This window comes from Opisthorchis viverrini (genome assembly GCF_000715545.1).
Source record: "Opisthorchis viverrini unplaced genomic scaffold opera_v5_392, whole genome shotgun sequence".
Taxonomy (NCBI): Eukaryota; Metazoa; Platyhelminthes; class Trematoda; order Opisthorchiida; family Opisthorchiidae; genus Opisthorchis; species Opisthorchis viverrini.
In genome coordinates, this window is record NW_008752052.1 from 296,892 (window position 1) to 313,842 (window position 16,951).

Below are 16,951 nucleotides of genomic sequence, written 5' to 3' on the forward strand. Positions count from 1 at the left end.
CTGGACACGCTCAATGAGAGTGACGTCTTTCGTACGTCCTGAGTAGACAACTTGGTTGGCGTACACCAAGAGCGGTCTGACGTAGGCCCCATAGAGTATTTGGAAGTCCATGGGAGTAATACGTGAGAAGGTGCGTCGGATCATCCGATGAATCAAAGTGAGCATTCATAATGACCAGGCAAAAGAAAACAATACGACGAAATGAAAGGAAAGTTAAAAATATCTAGAAAGACTAGGGCTCACCAAATCAGAAGCTTGCGTGCTCGTGCCATGTCAGGCTCACCACATTTGCAGTGGTCTGGGTACCCAAAAGGCTACTTTACCGGGAGTGTGTGGCAAAGAAACAGAAATAATAAAGCTAGGTTGTGTATACAATAATAAAGAGGTCAGCTGGTACAGGGCCACTAAAAGTTGCTCCCCTAAAATAGTTCGTCGTTGGCTCAGGTGATGGAATAAATAATTATCCTATCACAGTTGTCCGGAGGCCTTCTTCCGAGCAAAACGCGCATATGATAAATCCCGAAGATAGTCCGAGATGTTTTGATACCAGAGTTAGCGTGTGAAACTCACGGATGACCGCTCCAGGCGCGAGCAAAACAACAGGAGAGGCTCGGAGCACGTGACTACATCTGTATTGCGTGAAATTGTACAAATGGGCGTCTTAGTAGTTTTTTGCACTCGAACAGAAATTGTTCATGCAATTGACGAAATAGGCGATGTTAAAATGGAAGCAAACTAAATGTACTAATCACCATAAGCCCAAGCGTTTTGGTGAACGACTTCGGTCAACGCAGATGCAAGATGTTCACTAAACTAAATGCTCTGTACTTCCATCCAGGATACCTTTGGAGCGTTATAATCTCCTACCAATAAGATATGTGTGAAGTGGTAAATGCAGAAGAATTCCTCAATTGTTTGTATGAGGAATTGGTTATCTTCCGAGGGACTAGATGGTCAAGGATGGGCCATGCCGTGAAGAAGAGAATCGGTCCCGAACAGTAGGAATTAAATCGACTGTGCACCATAAAAAAGGTGCAGGAGTAAACAAAATGGGTAGGCCAGTTCATATGTGAGTATAAATCAACCCCAGCCGTGTCTGAGGTCTTTACGAACGTTGCTACACCATTTCTTACTTGTATCTTTAAGGAACAATGAACCTCCGGAGGGCGGTAATAAACCTAACTCAAAATCTTGACGGGAGCGACAATCCATGGCATTCATCAGTCCATAGGTAATTATCTTGTTAGAATCAATGAGTAGGATGGGCGCGAGTGGATCGTTTTCGAGGCGCGCACTTTTACTCTCCACACAGTCGACGCCCCGTCATGTCTTTCAGTATCAAGTTGGTTTTTTGTATATTTTTTTCGTAATTCGAATTTAGTACCTCGTTTGGGAGGACGTCGTTTCCAAAGTTCGTGATATCGAAATGCGGTGAATCCGGAAGTAGCGACGCACATCTACATGCGAGATCTCACCTTGAACATGTAGTCAATCTTGACATCGATGGAGAAACTCCTGCGGTCCGGAACACCGGGATTATTTGCACAATAGGTAGATTTTTGTTTTTTTCCGAATGCTCATGACGTTCGCTGTCACTTGCGATCCATGCAAACGCGGTTCGTTAACTTTGTAAACGAAATGTGACCTGATAGAGATTTGCCGTTTCTAAAACCGGCTTCTGCTTAGATTGTAAACTGACAGAAGAAGCCAAATGGATCGTTGAAATTTTATATATTTTTGTATCCCGATTGAAATTGGAATGATTCTCAGACGTGCGCATCGCCACTCGAATAGATTGGGACCTGCCTCACTCAAAAATACTTGGTGAAATCTAGCAACTGAGAATGGTCTTTGACGCCAGACGTCCACATCACGAATAAAGTGTAGTATCTATGCTTCGGGTTCATACGGGACATTGTATTCCTCTCCTTGCCCGTCAATTCCCAGTTTTCGAGATGTTAAATTTGTCATGGTTGCTTCCCAGTGGATTCCACTGAGTGCCGTTGCAGTGGAAATTCGGACTGAGTAACTGTTGCAGCGACGAATGTAAAGATGAAGATTGGCGGTACTTAACATTTTTTCTGTTTAGTTGGAAGACTTGCACTATGCCAGATATCTGCTGAATTTGTAGCTGTCGCTTATTTTTGTGACATGTGCGGATGGGAACAGACTCAGCAGCTCTTGAGATCTCTTTCGTTCAAATATCCCGGCCCAGTGGCGTCTGTATCCAGACAGTGCAGCATTTGCCTCCTTTGGTGTTGCCGTTAATGATGTAGTCCAACAAATGAAGACCCGTTGCTTTGTGCTGCTGCTCTTAAGCCAGCCCGTGCTTCTTTGAAGGATCCGAATAAGAAAGAGCAGTAATGTTCTAATAGTCGATATTCTTGAACGAACGCCCCGAAAGTATTTCTATCCCCGAATTTTCAGAACCAGGCAGGGAAATCTCAATCAATGCCTCCATAAAAAACTTGAAGAGGAATGGTGAGAAGTAAAGTTTTGTCTTACACCGCTTACATCGCTTTACTCAAGCGAAAGCTGATTGTGTGCTCGCGCGCGGCCGCAACAGTTCGCATAAATTTGGAATGGACACCTCGTAGCTAGACATCGCCAAAGTTTCTAAGGATCGATAGAATCAAAAGCAACTTTCTGATAGAAACTACCAACGTAAGAGATTTCAAGGTTTGGCGTTTCTCAAGATGCTGCCGATGCATCATTGGCCAGGGCGAATTCCAGCTTAAATCTCACGAGTTTCTCTGCCCCGATAATTGATCAGCCTGTGCAAAGTAATAACTAGAAGCATCTTGGATTCCGTGATGGTTTTCACATAACCTTCCGACATTTTTGGAGATTAAAATCGTGGTTGATGCGCTCCATTCCACTAGTATTCTGATTTCGTCCTGAATAGCCTGCAGCATGGTCGGCAGACTTTATCAGATGCTCAACGCCCCTGAAGAGTGTGGGGTAGAGACCATCCCGTTCGCTTGCCTTGTCCCGTTGGGGGAATGATATCCCACGTCGGATTTCTGTGGTTGATGGCGGGGTGGTTTCGGTGCTCCATTCCGGCTGGTTGGTTCTTCTAGCAGTTTTGCTGGATGCCAGGTTAGCTGCCTGTTTAAGTGTCCAGATCATCGTTCAGGATGAAGAATTTACAAATGCTGTCTTTTTTTGCGGCTTCCTTCCCTGATTGATCCAGGATGATCAAATCAGCTTCCGCTGAGGGCGGCTATTTCCCGTAGCAAAAGCCTTCTCCATCTCCCGAACTGTTGCAACCCTCCGGTATTATTTGTCGTTGTTCAAGCTCGTGATTATCCGTCGTTTGAAGGATCTACATGCAACCAGCGTAGTAGCTGGTTGCAGTTGTAGTTTTCCCGATAGCAATAAGGTCTGGCTATCTGGACGATATCCAGTCGAATCGGATGGCCAGGACAAACAATTATGGAAGTTGAGAATTCAGGTTCTTAAACTCGCTTCCATTAAGCCTCCGAACGGTCTTCCGCATCAGCGTAACTGCATTTTTCTAGTCAGATCAGCTCGATACTACTGAGCTACAAAAACTCATCGAAGTTGATGAACGAGGTTGCTTTGCTTTGACACGAGTAATGCTGACGGAAAGCAACGTGACAACAACCCGTACAACGGCGTAATCGGAGCCAACTTTCGCACCCCAGAGAGAACCGCAATATCTAATTGAGGCTTTCCATCTATAACTGATAGCCACGTGGCCTAACTGAGCCGATGACTGCCTTACGGTTGCCAGTTGCAGGTAACACGGTGTAAGCGTTTGTACTAAAAGTCTATACTGGCCAGGGACGGACGATATTCAGCACACAACTGTAGAACTCACTCGCCATTATCCGCACGCTGAGCATCGACCCCATATTTGCCACTTGACTGTACTTTTTACGGGATCAGCAGTTCAATTCTGGCGCTCATACGATCCATGAACATGATCATATCCGTTATTGCTGACCAAAGTGGTCGAGGTCGATATACGTAAAACTGGTCCTTTTCAGACTCAAAGCTGCAGGTAATCGTATCAATGACAAATTCGAAGGGGAAATGGGAAAGAGGAAAGGGGACACCGCTTTATGTTGTGAACTCAGGCGGAAACTCCCCATAGACCTTCACACGTCCTCCTGAGTTTGCGTACAGCGCCTTAAGGAAGGTCAGGAATTTACTGGGTACATCTTTGTTCCACATAAAGGGGCGAGATGGCCCAAGTGGTTAGAGCGCGAGTTTACGAACCGGAATATCCGTGGTTCGAACCCGACCTATGCCACTCGATTTCCCCTGTCTAGGCTTGGGCAACCTGGCAGTATCCTAGCCTTCGTGATTCCTTCGTGTGGCATGGCAGTTTGGCATCGGAAAGGTGTTACAGCTTAATAGTTTTTTATACTACGCAGAACAGTCTAACATTTTTAATGACCAAGTAAATAAACATGGGGTAGATTTAATAAAACAGCTTAGTCATCAGTGCTCGCATGCCATTCGTCAGTTCCGTCGAAGTTTTATTCTATCGAACTGTGGTCACGTGATAACCCAATCCTTCTACGAGTGATACGGGACGGCTGACTAAACACGGTATAATAACACTGACCACAAATCAACGCTACTCTCGTTTTCAATTTATCAAAACACGGCCTGCAACACAAATCAACCATGTGTACACATACACACGCCTACTATATATGAATGCGGACAGAAACATTCAACAGTATCCCAGCCCTCGTGCAATCTTCGGGTGGCATGGCAGTTAGGCACTGAAAGGGTGCTACAACTGAACGATTTTTTTTATTTTTTTCGCTCCACATCCACTACCATAGTGTCTGATGATTCACAGATTCGAAGGCGGATTCCAAGTCGAGGAACACAATTACTGTTGGCCGCTGGAAGCAGTGTCGCTTTTCCAGATTCCGTCGGAAGGTGGAAATGTCGATACATCATCTTGCAGGACGGAATCCAGCTTGGTTTTCAACCTCCGAAAGAACAAACTCTAATGCACCTTCGATGTTACAGCTTCCTGGCTGATACCACGTGGTTTTCACAAAGCGTCCGCGTACCCCTTTTAAAGATAAGAGCGACTGCCGACATGCCCAATTCTTCAGGCACTTTCTCTTCACTACATGTCGCACTAATGAGCTTTACTAGATGGGTCACCAAGGATTCTCCGCTTTCTTTGAAGATGGCCGGATACGGACCGTCCGGTCCTGGCGCCTTCTCACATATCAGGGGCTAGGCGAAGGCGGCCCTGAATGCGGCCAGAAGGGGTCCTCGGAAGATGGATTAGCCGCCTCGAAGGAACTTCTTGCAGCGGGATTCGACAGACTGGCAGACCACCAGGAGGCTAGGAAGCGGTTCAAGGCGGTCAAGATGGAACTGGAATGTGACTAGACGGTGTTCTTTACCAGTCTGTTGCGGTGGTTGGATCGTGCCTTGTCGGGACTCCAACAGGTGACAGATTGTCAATGCACTGAATGTGCCTAGGCGACAGGTCGGTGCAGTCCAGACCTAAAGCACAATTTTCGGAGCAGGTTTCCTCAAGAGCACAGAATCTGTGGTGGATGTAAAGCGAGGCAAGCTGATGACAGTAGGGTTCAGTCAAGCTTGAAGGTTACCCAAGCACTGCTGTGAGCGAACTGCGTATCCAAAAGCTTCCGTCTTGCAATGTGTCATCAGTACAGTCTGTGGTCGCGGAGTATTACTGAACCGTTCACAGGCGATTAAGATCCGTTTGGCTTCTACCTGTGGATCAAACACTAAATCCCTCTCTCGTCTGAGCGCTCTCAACCTTCCAACCCTCGTCAGCTACTGCTCCATCTACGGGAGGAAGTACATGAACAAGCTCAAGAGATGTCGGAAAATGACACAGTCGAGGGATCCAACAGTGCGCACAGCTCACCGGTTGTGTTTGTGAAGAAGGCGAGAGGGGAATACAGACTTTGCTTAGAGTTCTGGCGTTTGAACGAACTGACCGTAAGTCGGGTTGTAGCTATCCCTTCGGTTGCGGATATTTTCGGTCCAGTCCAGCAATCCCGATATTTCACGGTGTTCAACTTGCATTCCGGAGACTGGCAACTAACTAACAATTCAGAGAACCGGGAGGAAACGGTATTCATGGTTGGGAACACCTAATATCAGTTAATACGTATACCGTTTGGTGTTTCAGGGGCGTTATTCATTTTTCGGCCATTAATGTCCCGTTTAATGAAGGGACCACAGAATGTTGTCGTGTACAGAGATGATATCGTACATATGTATAGTGATTGGGGCGAGATGGCGCAAGTGATTAGAGCGCGAGTTTACTGACCGGAAGGTCCGTCGTTTGAACCCGACCTCTGCCTCTCGACTTCTCCTGTCTAGGCTTAGGCAACCTGGTAGTATCCCAGCCCTCATGCTTCCTTCGGGTGGCATGGCAGCTAGGCACCGTGTGTTATAGCTGAACGTTTTTTATGTATAGTGATTCGGAACCAGAACACGCCGCTTTCATGAAAATCGTACTGAAGCGCATTCGGGAAGCTGACTTTTGGATAAATGAAACCAACAGCTCTTTCGAAGTTCGATGACACTGCTCTGGCATAAATTGGATCAAGGAAAAGTTATCTCACTGCTGGAAAAGCTGTCAAAGACCCAGGACTGTGTCGTCCCTAATTCAGAGGTTCTTACAGCAGTTTCTTGTACGAGCGGTATATTGCATTTGGTATTTCAAGGATTTCAAAACCATTGCTGCTCCACTGAAGGACTTGCTGCGTCAACACCGGAAGTTCGAATGGACAGGAGAAGCGCCTGAGGCCATCAAAAGTACCAAAGCGTGGATGCTGGATCAACAACAGACCCTCAAACTACCCAGGATAGGGAACATGTTAACTGGTGCAACGCTCACTTAAAATAAAATCGTTCAGCTGTAACGCCCTTTCGGTGCCTAGCTTCCACGTCACCCGAAAAAAGCACGAGGGCCGGGATATTGCCAGATTGCCCAAGGTTAGACAGAATAAGTCGATGGATACTAGTGACCGGGGTATCAGTGCGGTCCTAAAGCAATGGGACGGGGTAATCGAACATGCCATGACATTTACAGCTGACAGTGCTCTCATGCCACATCGGGCGTCGCGTGGTGGCATCACCCGGGTCGCCTAACCTGCTGCATACAGCAGGGCGGGTGAGCGAAAGCATACTACTGCTAACGCATCCATTCTTATACTTTCACGTTTTCCGTCTTCCACCCCATCACCCAAATTTGAATAATTTCTCCGCAGGTCCCAACACTAAGACTGACTGTTTTGCTCTCTCTCTGCGTCACACGCCTGCAGCTTTTGTACATCCGAAATCAGTCACAACCTTAAACCCTTCGAAGTCTGTTTTCAAACCCCGAAAGCCTGTCTACCTAGCTGCCAATAATGTTCGCACAGTGATGCAAGCAGGTCAACAAGTGGCTCTTGCTCGTATGCTGGGTTTCCTCTTCGTTGATATATTTTAAGCAGGTCAACAAGTGGCTCTTGCTCGTATACTGGGTTTCCTCTGCGTTGATATATGTTATCTGCCAAAAACAAGGATGCAGGACGCAAGTGCTGTGATCAAACTGACTCCCCTCGCTCTCCCATGTTTCGGCTGCGCACCTCAGATGATACAGAGGTTGTTGCAGCTGGGTATGCTGAGGTGGGTACTGTATTGAGCGAACGAGCGGAAGCGTCTCTGCTGATTGGATACCCGTTGATAGTCGCTTCTGTGCGGTTCGTTTGGGAACATCTGTGAGAGAATCCAGAGGAAGTGAGGTCCATCGCGCCCTGTTTGTTGTCTTCCTACGCCCCAACTGACTGTATCTCTGAATCTGCCAATGGCAGATGCAAAGAGTGCTGGAAACGTCCGCAAGCCGGTTCACTTGATTCGTTCAACTGGCCCTCGGAAACAGTGAAACGGTCTGGGACTAAAATGGCTCCCTAATGTTCAGCAACGTTTTGACCGCTGGGCGCTGTACTTCGAACAGCGATTCAGCTGGCCACCTGCTACCTTCAGTCATTCAACAGAAAGGTGGACTGTAGATGCGGAGCCGCCTTCGGTCTCAGAAGTGTACGAGTGTATTTCCGTACTAAAGCTTCATCGTGCTGCTGGTCCTGACGACCTTCCACTTCCTCTTTTCAGGAATGGCGGTGGGCTTCTCAGCCAGTGCCTCTCTAGCCTATTTAGGTCTAGCTGGTAAAAAGAGATCGTGCCAGACAACTGGGGGGGGATCGATAGTAGTGCCCTTTTCAAAAAAGGGTACTCACACTGAATGCAGTAACCACAGAAATGTTTGACTCGTTGTGACAAGGCTGCTGGCATCACTGATCCGACAACATGCTGGTGCCAGTTCGGTTGGGTTGACCTCTAGTTCTTCAGCGCATGCCCTTTCCACGTGTGATTTGAATCCTGTCCGTACTGTGCTTGAACCACCTGCCTGCTCTGTCCCAATTAAATGAAGTGACCTTCGGTAAACTCTGTCCGAACGCACCTGGGAAGTAAGGGGAATTAGTTTAAATGACTTTTATACGACTTATGTTCGTAGTACTGTTTATAATCAGGCATTTTTCAGACATATTTGGGTCGTTGTGTTAGATTTTTCCAATCTGTTTACTAACTGTTCTGTAAAATTCTTTCACTTAAAAAGGACCGGCTTGCCGAAGCGTGGAGATGCTACAGAAGATGATTGAGTCAGGCATGAACATCGCTCGACTGAACTTCTCCCATGGCACACATGAGTATCATGCCGAGACGATCAAACTCATCCGTGAGGCTGCCGACTCGATGACTTCTGTTACGCGACCAGTCGCAATCGCCTTGGACACGAAGGGACCCGAAATTCGCACTGGATTGATGTTTGGGGTATGTTAAATTGTAGTCGTTTTAATCGGAATCTTTTTGGGTACCAAGCTGTTATTGAGCCTAAATGCGCTGACAAAGAGACGTTACCAGTGAAATCCGAGTGTAACCACTAGGTGACAGGACCTTGATGTGGTGTGGCGGTTTGCGCACCTCAGCGACCCATTGAGCTATAGTGGGGGATGTCCCCGCGACACTCACAGTCCCTCATACCAAGTTGGTCAATGATTAGAGATCTGCCACACACAGTTTCCTAACCCTCCAGGTTGGGGGTTGGAACATGTGGCGACTTGTTCCGTAGAAATGGTAATGCATTTGCTCTTACCGTCAAACACCGCCGTCTTGCGGTCAGGCTTTTGAGCCAATCATCCTCATGTCTAGTTGTGGGCGCCCTGACAGTATCCCAGTCCACATACAACCATGAAACTTACAACTAACAATACTCTTATGCCTCATCGGCCGTCGCGTGGTGCCATCAGCTGGGTCGCCTTACTTGTCGCACACAGCAGGGCGGTTAAGCGAAAACAGGCTACTGTTGACGCCTCTCTCTTTCTCTTTCACATACTTTTTCTCCCATCCCTCCTACTGTACGACAGTGAAGCATCGGTGTTGAACACTGATGTCATGTTGTCGATGATGATGACCGTACTCGCGCTTCGCTTTTACACCTTTTCAGGCCCTTTTTTTCAAGACCACATAAAGGAATATTGTGATATGTTATTGGTTCGTCTCTGTCATTTACTCTTCGAGTTTGGTGTATCGTGGACATTCGTCTTCTTATACCATCATTATAAAGCATCCAGGATGTGAATCTGGATGGTAGTCTCCAAGTTGGCGACCATCCAGGACCTGAGTAAATTCGACCAGTAGTTACATCTTTCACTCTCTTGATGTTCGCGGTTTTCTAAGTAATCACCGAGAGTCACTAGTTGGGGCATGTATTCCACTAGGCGTGCGCTTTGTACACACAATGACTCAGGTGTGTGTTATGTGAAGTTCTCGGTTGTGTTTGGTGTTGTCCAAACCAGGATGAGGTGAATTAAAACGGTCTAGCCACGAACCGGGCACAAGTACAGGAGGTGCTTGCAAGTAAAGCCGATTGTTGTTCATCATTCGAATCGGAAAATCAAGTTCTTTACAGTGTTATAAAAGTAGTGAGGCTATGCAACACACCATCCGGATCTAATCGAGTCAAAACATGATGATTGTGTTGATTTTTCCACAATTTTCACTGTTTTGCTGCAGAGTGATGCGAAATAAAACAAATTAAGTAGGAAAAACTGAGAAAACCTTTGAAATACCCTCCAAGAATGCCACAAATCTCCTAATGCGCTTGATGCGCACAACTTTTCTTAGTTTACTTAGAACCATCGCAGAGCTACTCTGGTCATCTTATGTAGAAAGAACTGGAACTGATGAGCTATTTATTGCAATTTACTTGCAAGTTCGGCAAAGTACTAACCGGAACATATGATATTCACAATGTTTACGGCAGGCAGCATTTTTGTCGTGGCAGCTTAAAACAGCGTTATCGCATCCTACCAAATCCCATGAAGTTTGATAAAATATGTAGTAAACATGTGGTCTCATCATCATCTAGTCCTTGAACTGATATTCCAGATGGACTCATTGGCTGCAATCGTCACATTACGTCAACTACGGATAGTGCCACCGATCAGCAGCCGCGATTTCCCGCCTACTTCAGAGGGGTCGTGGGTGGATCAAATCTTCTAAATGTACTTGGCTAGAGAGGGGATCCACGTGAAGTGTATGTGCAATATTTGTGCCATTTATTCTCATAATTGCGGTCGTTTTAGAGTTTGAAATGAACTACGCTATTTGTGTAATTTATCTGTTCTGCCTCCCCTCCAATTTGTCATCAAAGTCATTAAATGTGGTCCCCAGCATGCCGTGAATCCAGGTATCGAAACCATATCTATAGGAAAACACTGAACTTGGGTTATTTTGCTACGTGATGAGTTTTTTTCCAATCCCTCTGGTTTCCTTTTAACTTTAACGTCAAGAGCCGACCGGAGCATACTTTCTGCTGCTGCATAAATCTCAGGTGTAGTGTGATAATAAAGTCAAATAACACATTAACAAAGGACGAGTAACGTTCACTGACCTGCGTCTTTTCTGGTGTCACAAACCAGCATGCTTAAAGTCGGTCATTTGTGTCTGTGAAACAAATGTGAGAGGATCCAGGGCACTGACACAATATTCATAGAATGGTTAGCTGACTGAAGCATTCGCAGTCAGTTCAGTCGATTATTAAAAAATAATCGTTCGCCCTTCCGGTGCCTAGCTGCCATGCTACCCGAAGGAAGCACGAGGGCTGGGATACTGTCAGGTTGTCCAAGTCTAGACAGGGGAAGTCGAGAGGCAGAAGTCGGTTCGAACCACGGACCTTCCGGTCAGTAAATCCGCGCTTTAACCGCTTGAGCCATCTTGCCCCCGTTCAGTCGATTAGCTGCCACTCATTTACTGAGGCTAACTTGGTTTCGTCCCCTGTGTTTACGGTCACCAAAAAAACGGGTAGTAAACATGTGGTCTCATCATCATCTAGTCCTTGAACTGATATTCTAGATGGACTCATTGGCTACAATCGTCACATTACGTCAACTACGGATAGTGCCACCGATCAGCAGCCGCGATTTTCCGCCTACTTCAAAGGGGTTGTGGGTGGATCAAATTTTCTAAATGCACTTGTCTAGAGAGGGGAGCCACGTGAAGTTTATGTGCAATATTTATGCCATTTATTCTCATAATTGCGGTCGGTTTAGAGTTTGAAATGAACTACGCTATTTGTGTAATTTATCTGTTCTGCCTCCCCTCCAATTTGTCATCAAAGTCATTAAATGTGGTCCCCAGCATGCCGTGAATCCAGGTATCGAAACCATATCTATAGGAAAACACTGAACTTGGGTTATTTTGCTACGTGATGAGTTTTTTCCAATCCCTCTGGTTTCCTTTTAACTTTAACGTCAAGAGCCGACCGGAGCATACTTTCTGCTGCTGCATAAATCTCAGGTGTAGTGTGATAATAAAGTCAAATAACACATTAACAAAGGACGAGTAACGTTCACTGACCTGCGTCTTTTCTGGTGTCACAAACCAGCATGCTTAAAGTCGGTCATTTGTGTCTGTGAAACAAATGTGAGAGGATCCAGGGCACTGACACAATATTCATAGAATAGTTAGCTGACTGAAGCATTCGCAGTCAGTTCAGTCGATTATTAAAAAATAATCGTTCGCCCTTCCGGTGCCTAGCTGCCATGCTACCCGAAGGAAGCACGAGGGCTGGGATACTGTCAGGTTGTCCAAGTCTAGACAGGGGAAGTCGCAGAACAGAAGTCGGTTCGAACCACGGACCTTCCGGTCAGTAAATCCGCGCTTTAACCGCTTGAGCCATCTTGCCCCCGTTCAGTAGCTGCCACTCCGCGCTTTAACCGCTTGAGCCATCTTGCCCCCGTTCAGTCGATTAGCTGCCACTCATTTACTGAGGCTAACTTGGTTTCGTCCCCTGTGTTTACGGTCACCAAAAAAACGGGATCCGGGGGAGGCAAGCAAACAATTTGGGGTGGTTGTCCAATCAATCCATTGACGTTGGATTTTTCCAGTTGCCCGATGAGTTATGGAATCTGGCGGGTGTGTATTGAAGACGGCATTTGTAATACAGCAGCGTCACTGGCTGTCTGTTACTGATCGCTGTCTGTCAGCACGCACAGATTAGATGAGTCTCCGGGTCCCCATCTGAAGAGGCGTCGTCGTTAACCAACTGAGTTTGTCCGTTGATGCTTTCATCCTTCGTGCTGGACCAAAAGAACCCCACGAGGTAATACTAATAATACTAATGCTACTACTACTACTAATAATAATAGTTCAGCTGTAGTACGCTTCCGGCGCCTAGCTGCGTGCGACCTGAAGGAAAAACGAGGGCTGAGATACTCCTAGGTTGCCCACACCTAGACAGGATCACTCGAGGTGGTTGGGTTTGAGCCATCGAACTCCCGGTCAGTAAGTTCACGTCTTTACCGCTGCGCTATTTTAGACCAGTGTAACCTATGAAGCGTGGTTAGTTCATCCATCCGCTAAATTCATCTGACTTACCTCAACGTTGTCACTCCAGAGTCATCTCGTTTCTAGCTAGTTCGTCGGAACTGATGTGGCTTTTTAAGCAAGTAAATTCGTACAACACCTCGACTGACTGGTATGAAATCACAAGATATGGCTTTGGTCGCACCCAGTTCTGTAGCACGTGTGAAACTCATGCTGAGCCGTACAGTATACATGTAGATTTTTGAATTAGCTTGTATCTTCGCATCGGCAGGGGAACGCTCCAAAAACGTCTCCACTTCGGAGGCTACAAAGGTAGTAAGGGGCGGGGGTAGAAGCAGCACGTAAATAGAAAAGTAGAAATGAATAAATAACAATCGTTCAGTGGTATCACCCTTTCGGTGCCTAGCTGCCGTGCAACCCGAAGGAAACACGAGAGCTGGAATATTGCCAGGTTGCCCAAACCTAGATAGAGGAAGTCGAGATGCAGAGGTCGGGTTCGAACCACGAACCTTCCAGTCAGTAAATTCTCGCCTCAACCACTGAGCTATCTCGCCTCCAACAAACTTGAAGAAAAATGCAGGAAGAGGGATTTGTGCTTGACGAAATTAGGAGGAAGCTTGCTCCCACTGGGGACAAATTTGTAGGCGACACGATCTCGCATCTAAGGTGGCTGGAGCAGATGTTATGCATACCCTTTGTGGTCCGTATGGCTGATGTCTCCCACCATTCATTTCAGGGCCTTGTGCATCGCACCACATTCGTTTTTGTTAATTTTCTTCGCGGATGTTAGTAATGAGTTTTTAATTAGAAGCTCGAGATAGCTCGCTGGCTAAGATGCGAACTTACAGACCGAAATATCCGCTTATTCAAATCCGTTCTCGGCATCTCGACTGTTCCTGTGTAGGCTTAGACAACCTGACGGTATCTCAGCCCTCGTGCTTTCTCAGGGAAGCTATGCATCTAAAGGATGTTCATCATCATCATCATCAACAACAACAGCATGACATCAGTGCTCAACACCAATGCTTCACTGCCGTACAACCATCACTTATTTGAAAGAGTTATGGTAAAGAAAAGAATAGAGGTGGACGGGGAAGGGACTTAGTGCTAACTTAACACAGTCATTCCGAGGTGCCTACACCTCCAGACATTCATTCAGGCAATTTGGATAGAAACTGATAACAAGAACGCCACTGACATCGGTTGGCAGCCATCTTTCACCGGCATTCCATTTCATTCTAAGTAGTTTGTAGTGGCTCTGCTTAAAGGTGCGGTGGGAATCCTCAGCTGGTGCTGGCTCCTTTTTCAACAAGAGTACTTGGACTGTCACAGAGGAATAAGGTTGACTCCCAATACAGTCAGGCTCTGCGCCGGTTATTCTACGATGTCGTATGAGGGCGCGTGAGGACGGGATCCAAGACCTGCTAGCAGGATTCCGGCTGGGAAGGTTCTGGGTGATCACATCGTTACATTCGGTCCAATATTAGAGCGACGGTACTCATGTGGGGCCGCCTACACCCTCGGTGTTCTGTGACTCGTTGCACAAAAATGACATTCCTGGGTCTCAAAGGTTGCGTTTATCAGACTGCAGTTAGGACTGTATTGCTGCACGGCTGAGGAATTCAGGAAGCGGATGGGACATTTTCAGGTCTTTGACTATCAGTGCCTCGGAACTAGAGCGAGAATCGGCTGGAATCAGTGAATTCGGATTGGGCTGCCCAGGAAACGAGTCTTTGATGGGACGGGTAATACTTGAGTCAAATAATTCATCCAGTACTGTCATCTAAGGTGGCTGGAGCAGGTGTTATGCATAACGTTTGTGGTCCGTATGGCTGATGTCTCCCACCATTCATCTCAGGGCCTTGCGCACCGCACCGCATTCGTTTTCGTTAATTTTCTTCGCGGATGTTGGTAATGGGTTTGTTTTAATCAGAAGCTCGAGATAGCCCGCTGGCTAAGACGCGAACTTACGGACAAGGAGATCCTGTTATTCGAATCCATCCTCGGTATCTCAGCCCTCGTGCTTTCTCAAGGAAGCTATGCATCTAAAGGATGTTACAGCTGAGCGATTACTTTTGTTGATGTTTATTTTTCATCAGAAGTACCATGTTCAGAGTACTTTCTACAGCAGTGGACCAGGGTACCGGCCAAGCTGTTGGTATGTGCCCTATATGCACCGCATATTGATTGATTAATTGTCCCATTTTAACATCCTACCTTGTCGTCTCCGAATTCAATATCCGCGCTCATGAGTAGTAGGATTCGGGTTCCACTCTCTCGGTTAACTTCCGGTGACAACCAAGTTTCCCAGTGGAAGTTCACTACTTGTCATTTGTCACTTGCCCAATTCTGTCAGCACGCTTATTTGCCGTCTCTCCACAATCTAGAGTGCCACGGGTGAGGCGAGTCTCGAGGTTGGAATGGCATTGCGTGTGACGACCGATCCAAAGTATGCTGACAATTGCTCGGAAAAACTTGTCTACGTGGATTACCCGAATATTGTCCACGTACTCCAAGTCGGTTCGAAGATCTTTCTGGATGATGGACTCCTCAGCCTCGTTGTTCGAAGCAAAGGTTGGTTTCATTGTGTTTCTTTCGATTGTTTTGTTGCCTTTGTTCAGACAACTACCAAGAGTGACATTTTGCTACTCGTTTTTATTTCTATGTGACCGACCGTACAACAGGTCGATCAATGGACGGGGGACGAAAATCCCACTGCAGGCGGAGGTACTTCATTTCACTTCCCATAAATATCCTCCAAGTCAATTCTGCATTCGTCTGATTTTCCCAGTATGATTGACACGAATCATTCAGGGTGTTTGCCCCTAATCTTTCGATCACTCCCCTTCATAGTGTTGTCCAGTGACAAAACTTCCAAGCTTGGCGGAATTCACGACGAATTCACCCAGCTGTTAAGCAGGAGCTATTTGCAAATCCGCACTCTCTCACCGATAGACTGACATACCGACCTTCTTTTGGCACCAGCAGCCAATGGAATGCTTCATTGGCGTTCCACACTGCAAGATCATATGGCCTATTGTCACTAGCCATTTTTTGCCTCACCTATCCTGTCTCTGTATTCTCGTTTTTTACTTGGTCTCATGTTAAATGTGTTAAATGCTAGACATCAAACGGGCTTTTCCCCTCGGTTTTCGCACCCTATCCAATTAAATGTGTTCGCTCAAAATAAGCCACCCGTATTACACACGGCAAACCGGACTAGTCAGTTTTTCGGGGACCGAAATACCCCCGAAACGTTCATTCACAGAGATAGAGTACATAGATGATGTTTTTCTCCTTGGTTCAGATCCTCTTCAGTGATTCAAGGCGCGCTAAGTAACCTAAATAATTTTTTTATCGCACGGTGTGCTTCACATCTCCAAATTGTGAATTGCTGCTACAATGCTGGGTGGAATCGAACCCAAACTTCATGCTTGCAGACCAGCCAATGTCGTGTTAGATCAATTTATTCAACAGAGAAATTGTGTAAGTTCCGCTTTACTGGTTTAAGACGAGATCACTTGTCGAATTAGAGAAGTCATGGGAGCACTTACCAACCTCCGACCTCTATGGCATCGGAATGATATCAGTTTGACGCGCAGATGTACGAAAACTCACGACGCTGACCACCGAAACATTGGGGAGTCTGGTGGGATTATCTGATCAACAATGTGAAGACCAATGGTCTTAGGAAGATGGGACTCTCCCGGTGCTCGCATCTCATGAGTAAACGTGACAGGCATAGGTCATTATTTCCAGTCTCGTAATTTCTTCAGTTCACATCAATGTTTTGCACCAGTGGGAGGTCTCATCAATTAACGGCGTGTTCTTTTTATGCACTGTAACAAGTCCATAACAAGTCACTTCCCTGTCTTCTACTTTTCCAGCCCAAGTTTTCTCAGCTCTAAGTGTCTTACGTCATTCTGGTCTTACTTATGCGGTATCTCGTGAGAACTCCGCCTATCTCTCCTATCCCCACAGGTCCGGATTTCTTGGACTGTGAAGTGGAAAACGGTGGAAAGTTGGGTTCACGCAAAGG

The 16,951-nt window shown here is 46.5% G+C and overlaps 1 protein-coding gene across 1 annotated transcript in view; it reads left to right on the forward strand.

The window, feature by feature from the left end:
- Positions 1–1,379: 1,379 nt before the first annotated feature.
- Positions 1,380–16,951, forward strand: part of T265_15233 (hypothetical protein) — a gene marked incomplete at both ends in the record, with an annotated part of 37,348 nt that continues 21,776 nt past the window's right edge. Inside the window, 3 exons of the mRNA XM_009177128.1 lie at positions 1,380–1,551; positions 8,642–8,856; positions 15,300–15,486. Of these exons, the coding sequence (XP_009175392.1) occupies positions 1,380–1,551; positions 8,642–8,856; positions 15,300–15,486 (574 nt within the window). The remainder of the gene's footprint in view (positions 1,552–8,641; positions 8,857–15,299; positions 15,487–16,951) is intronic.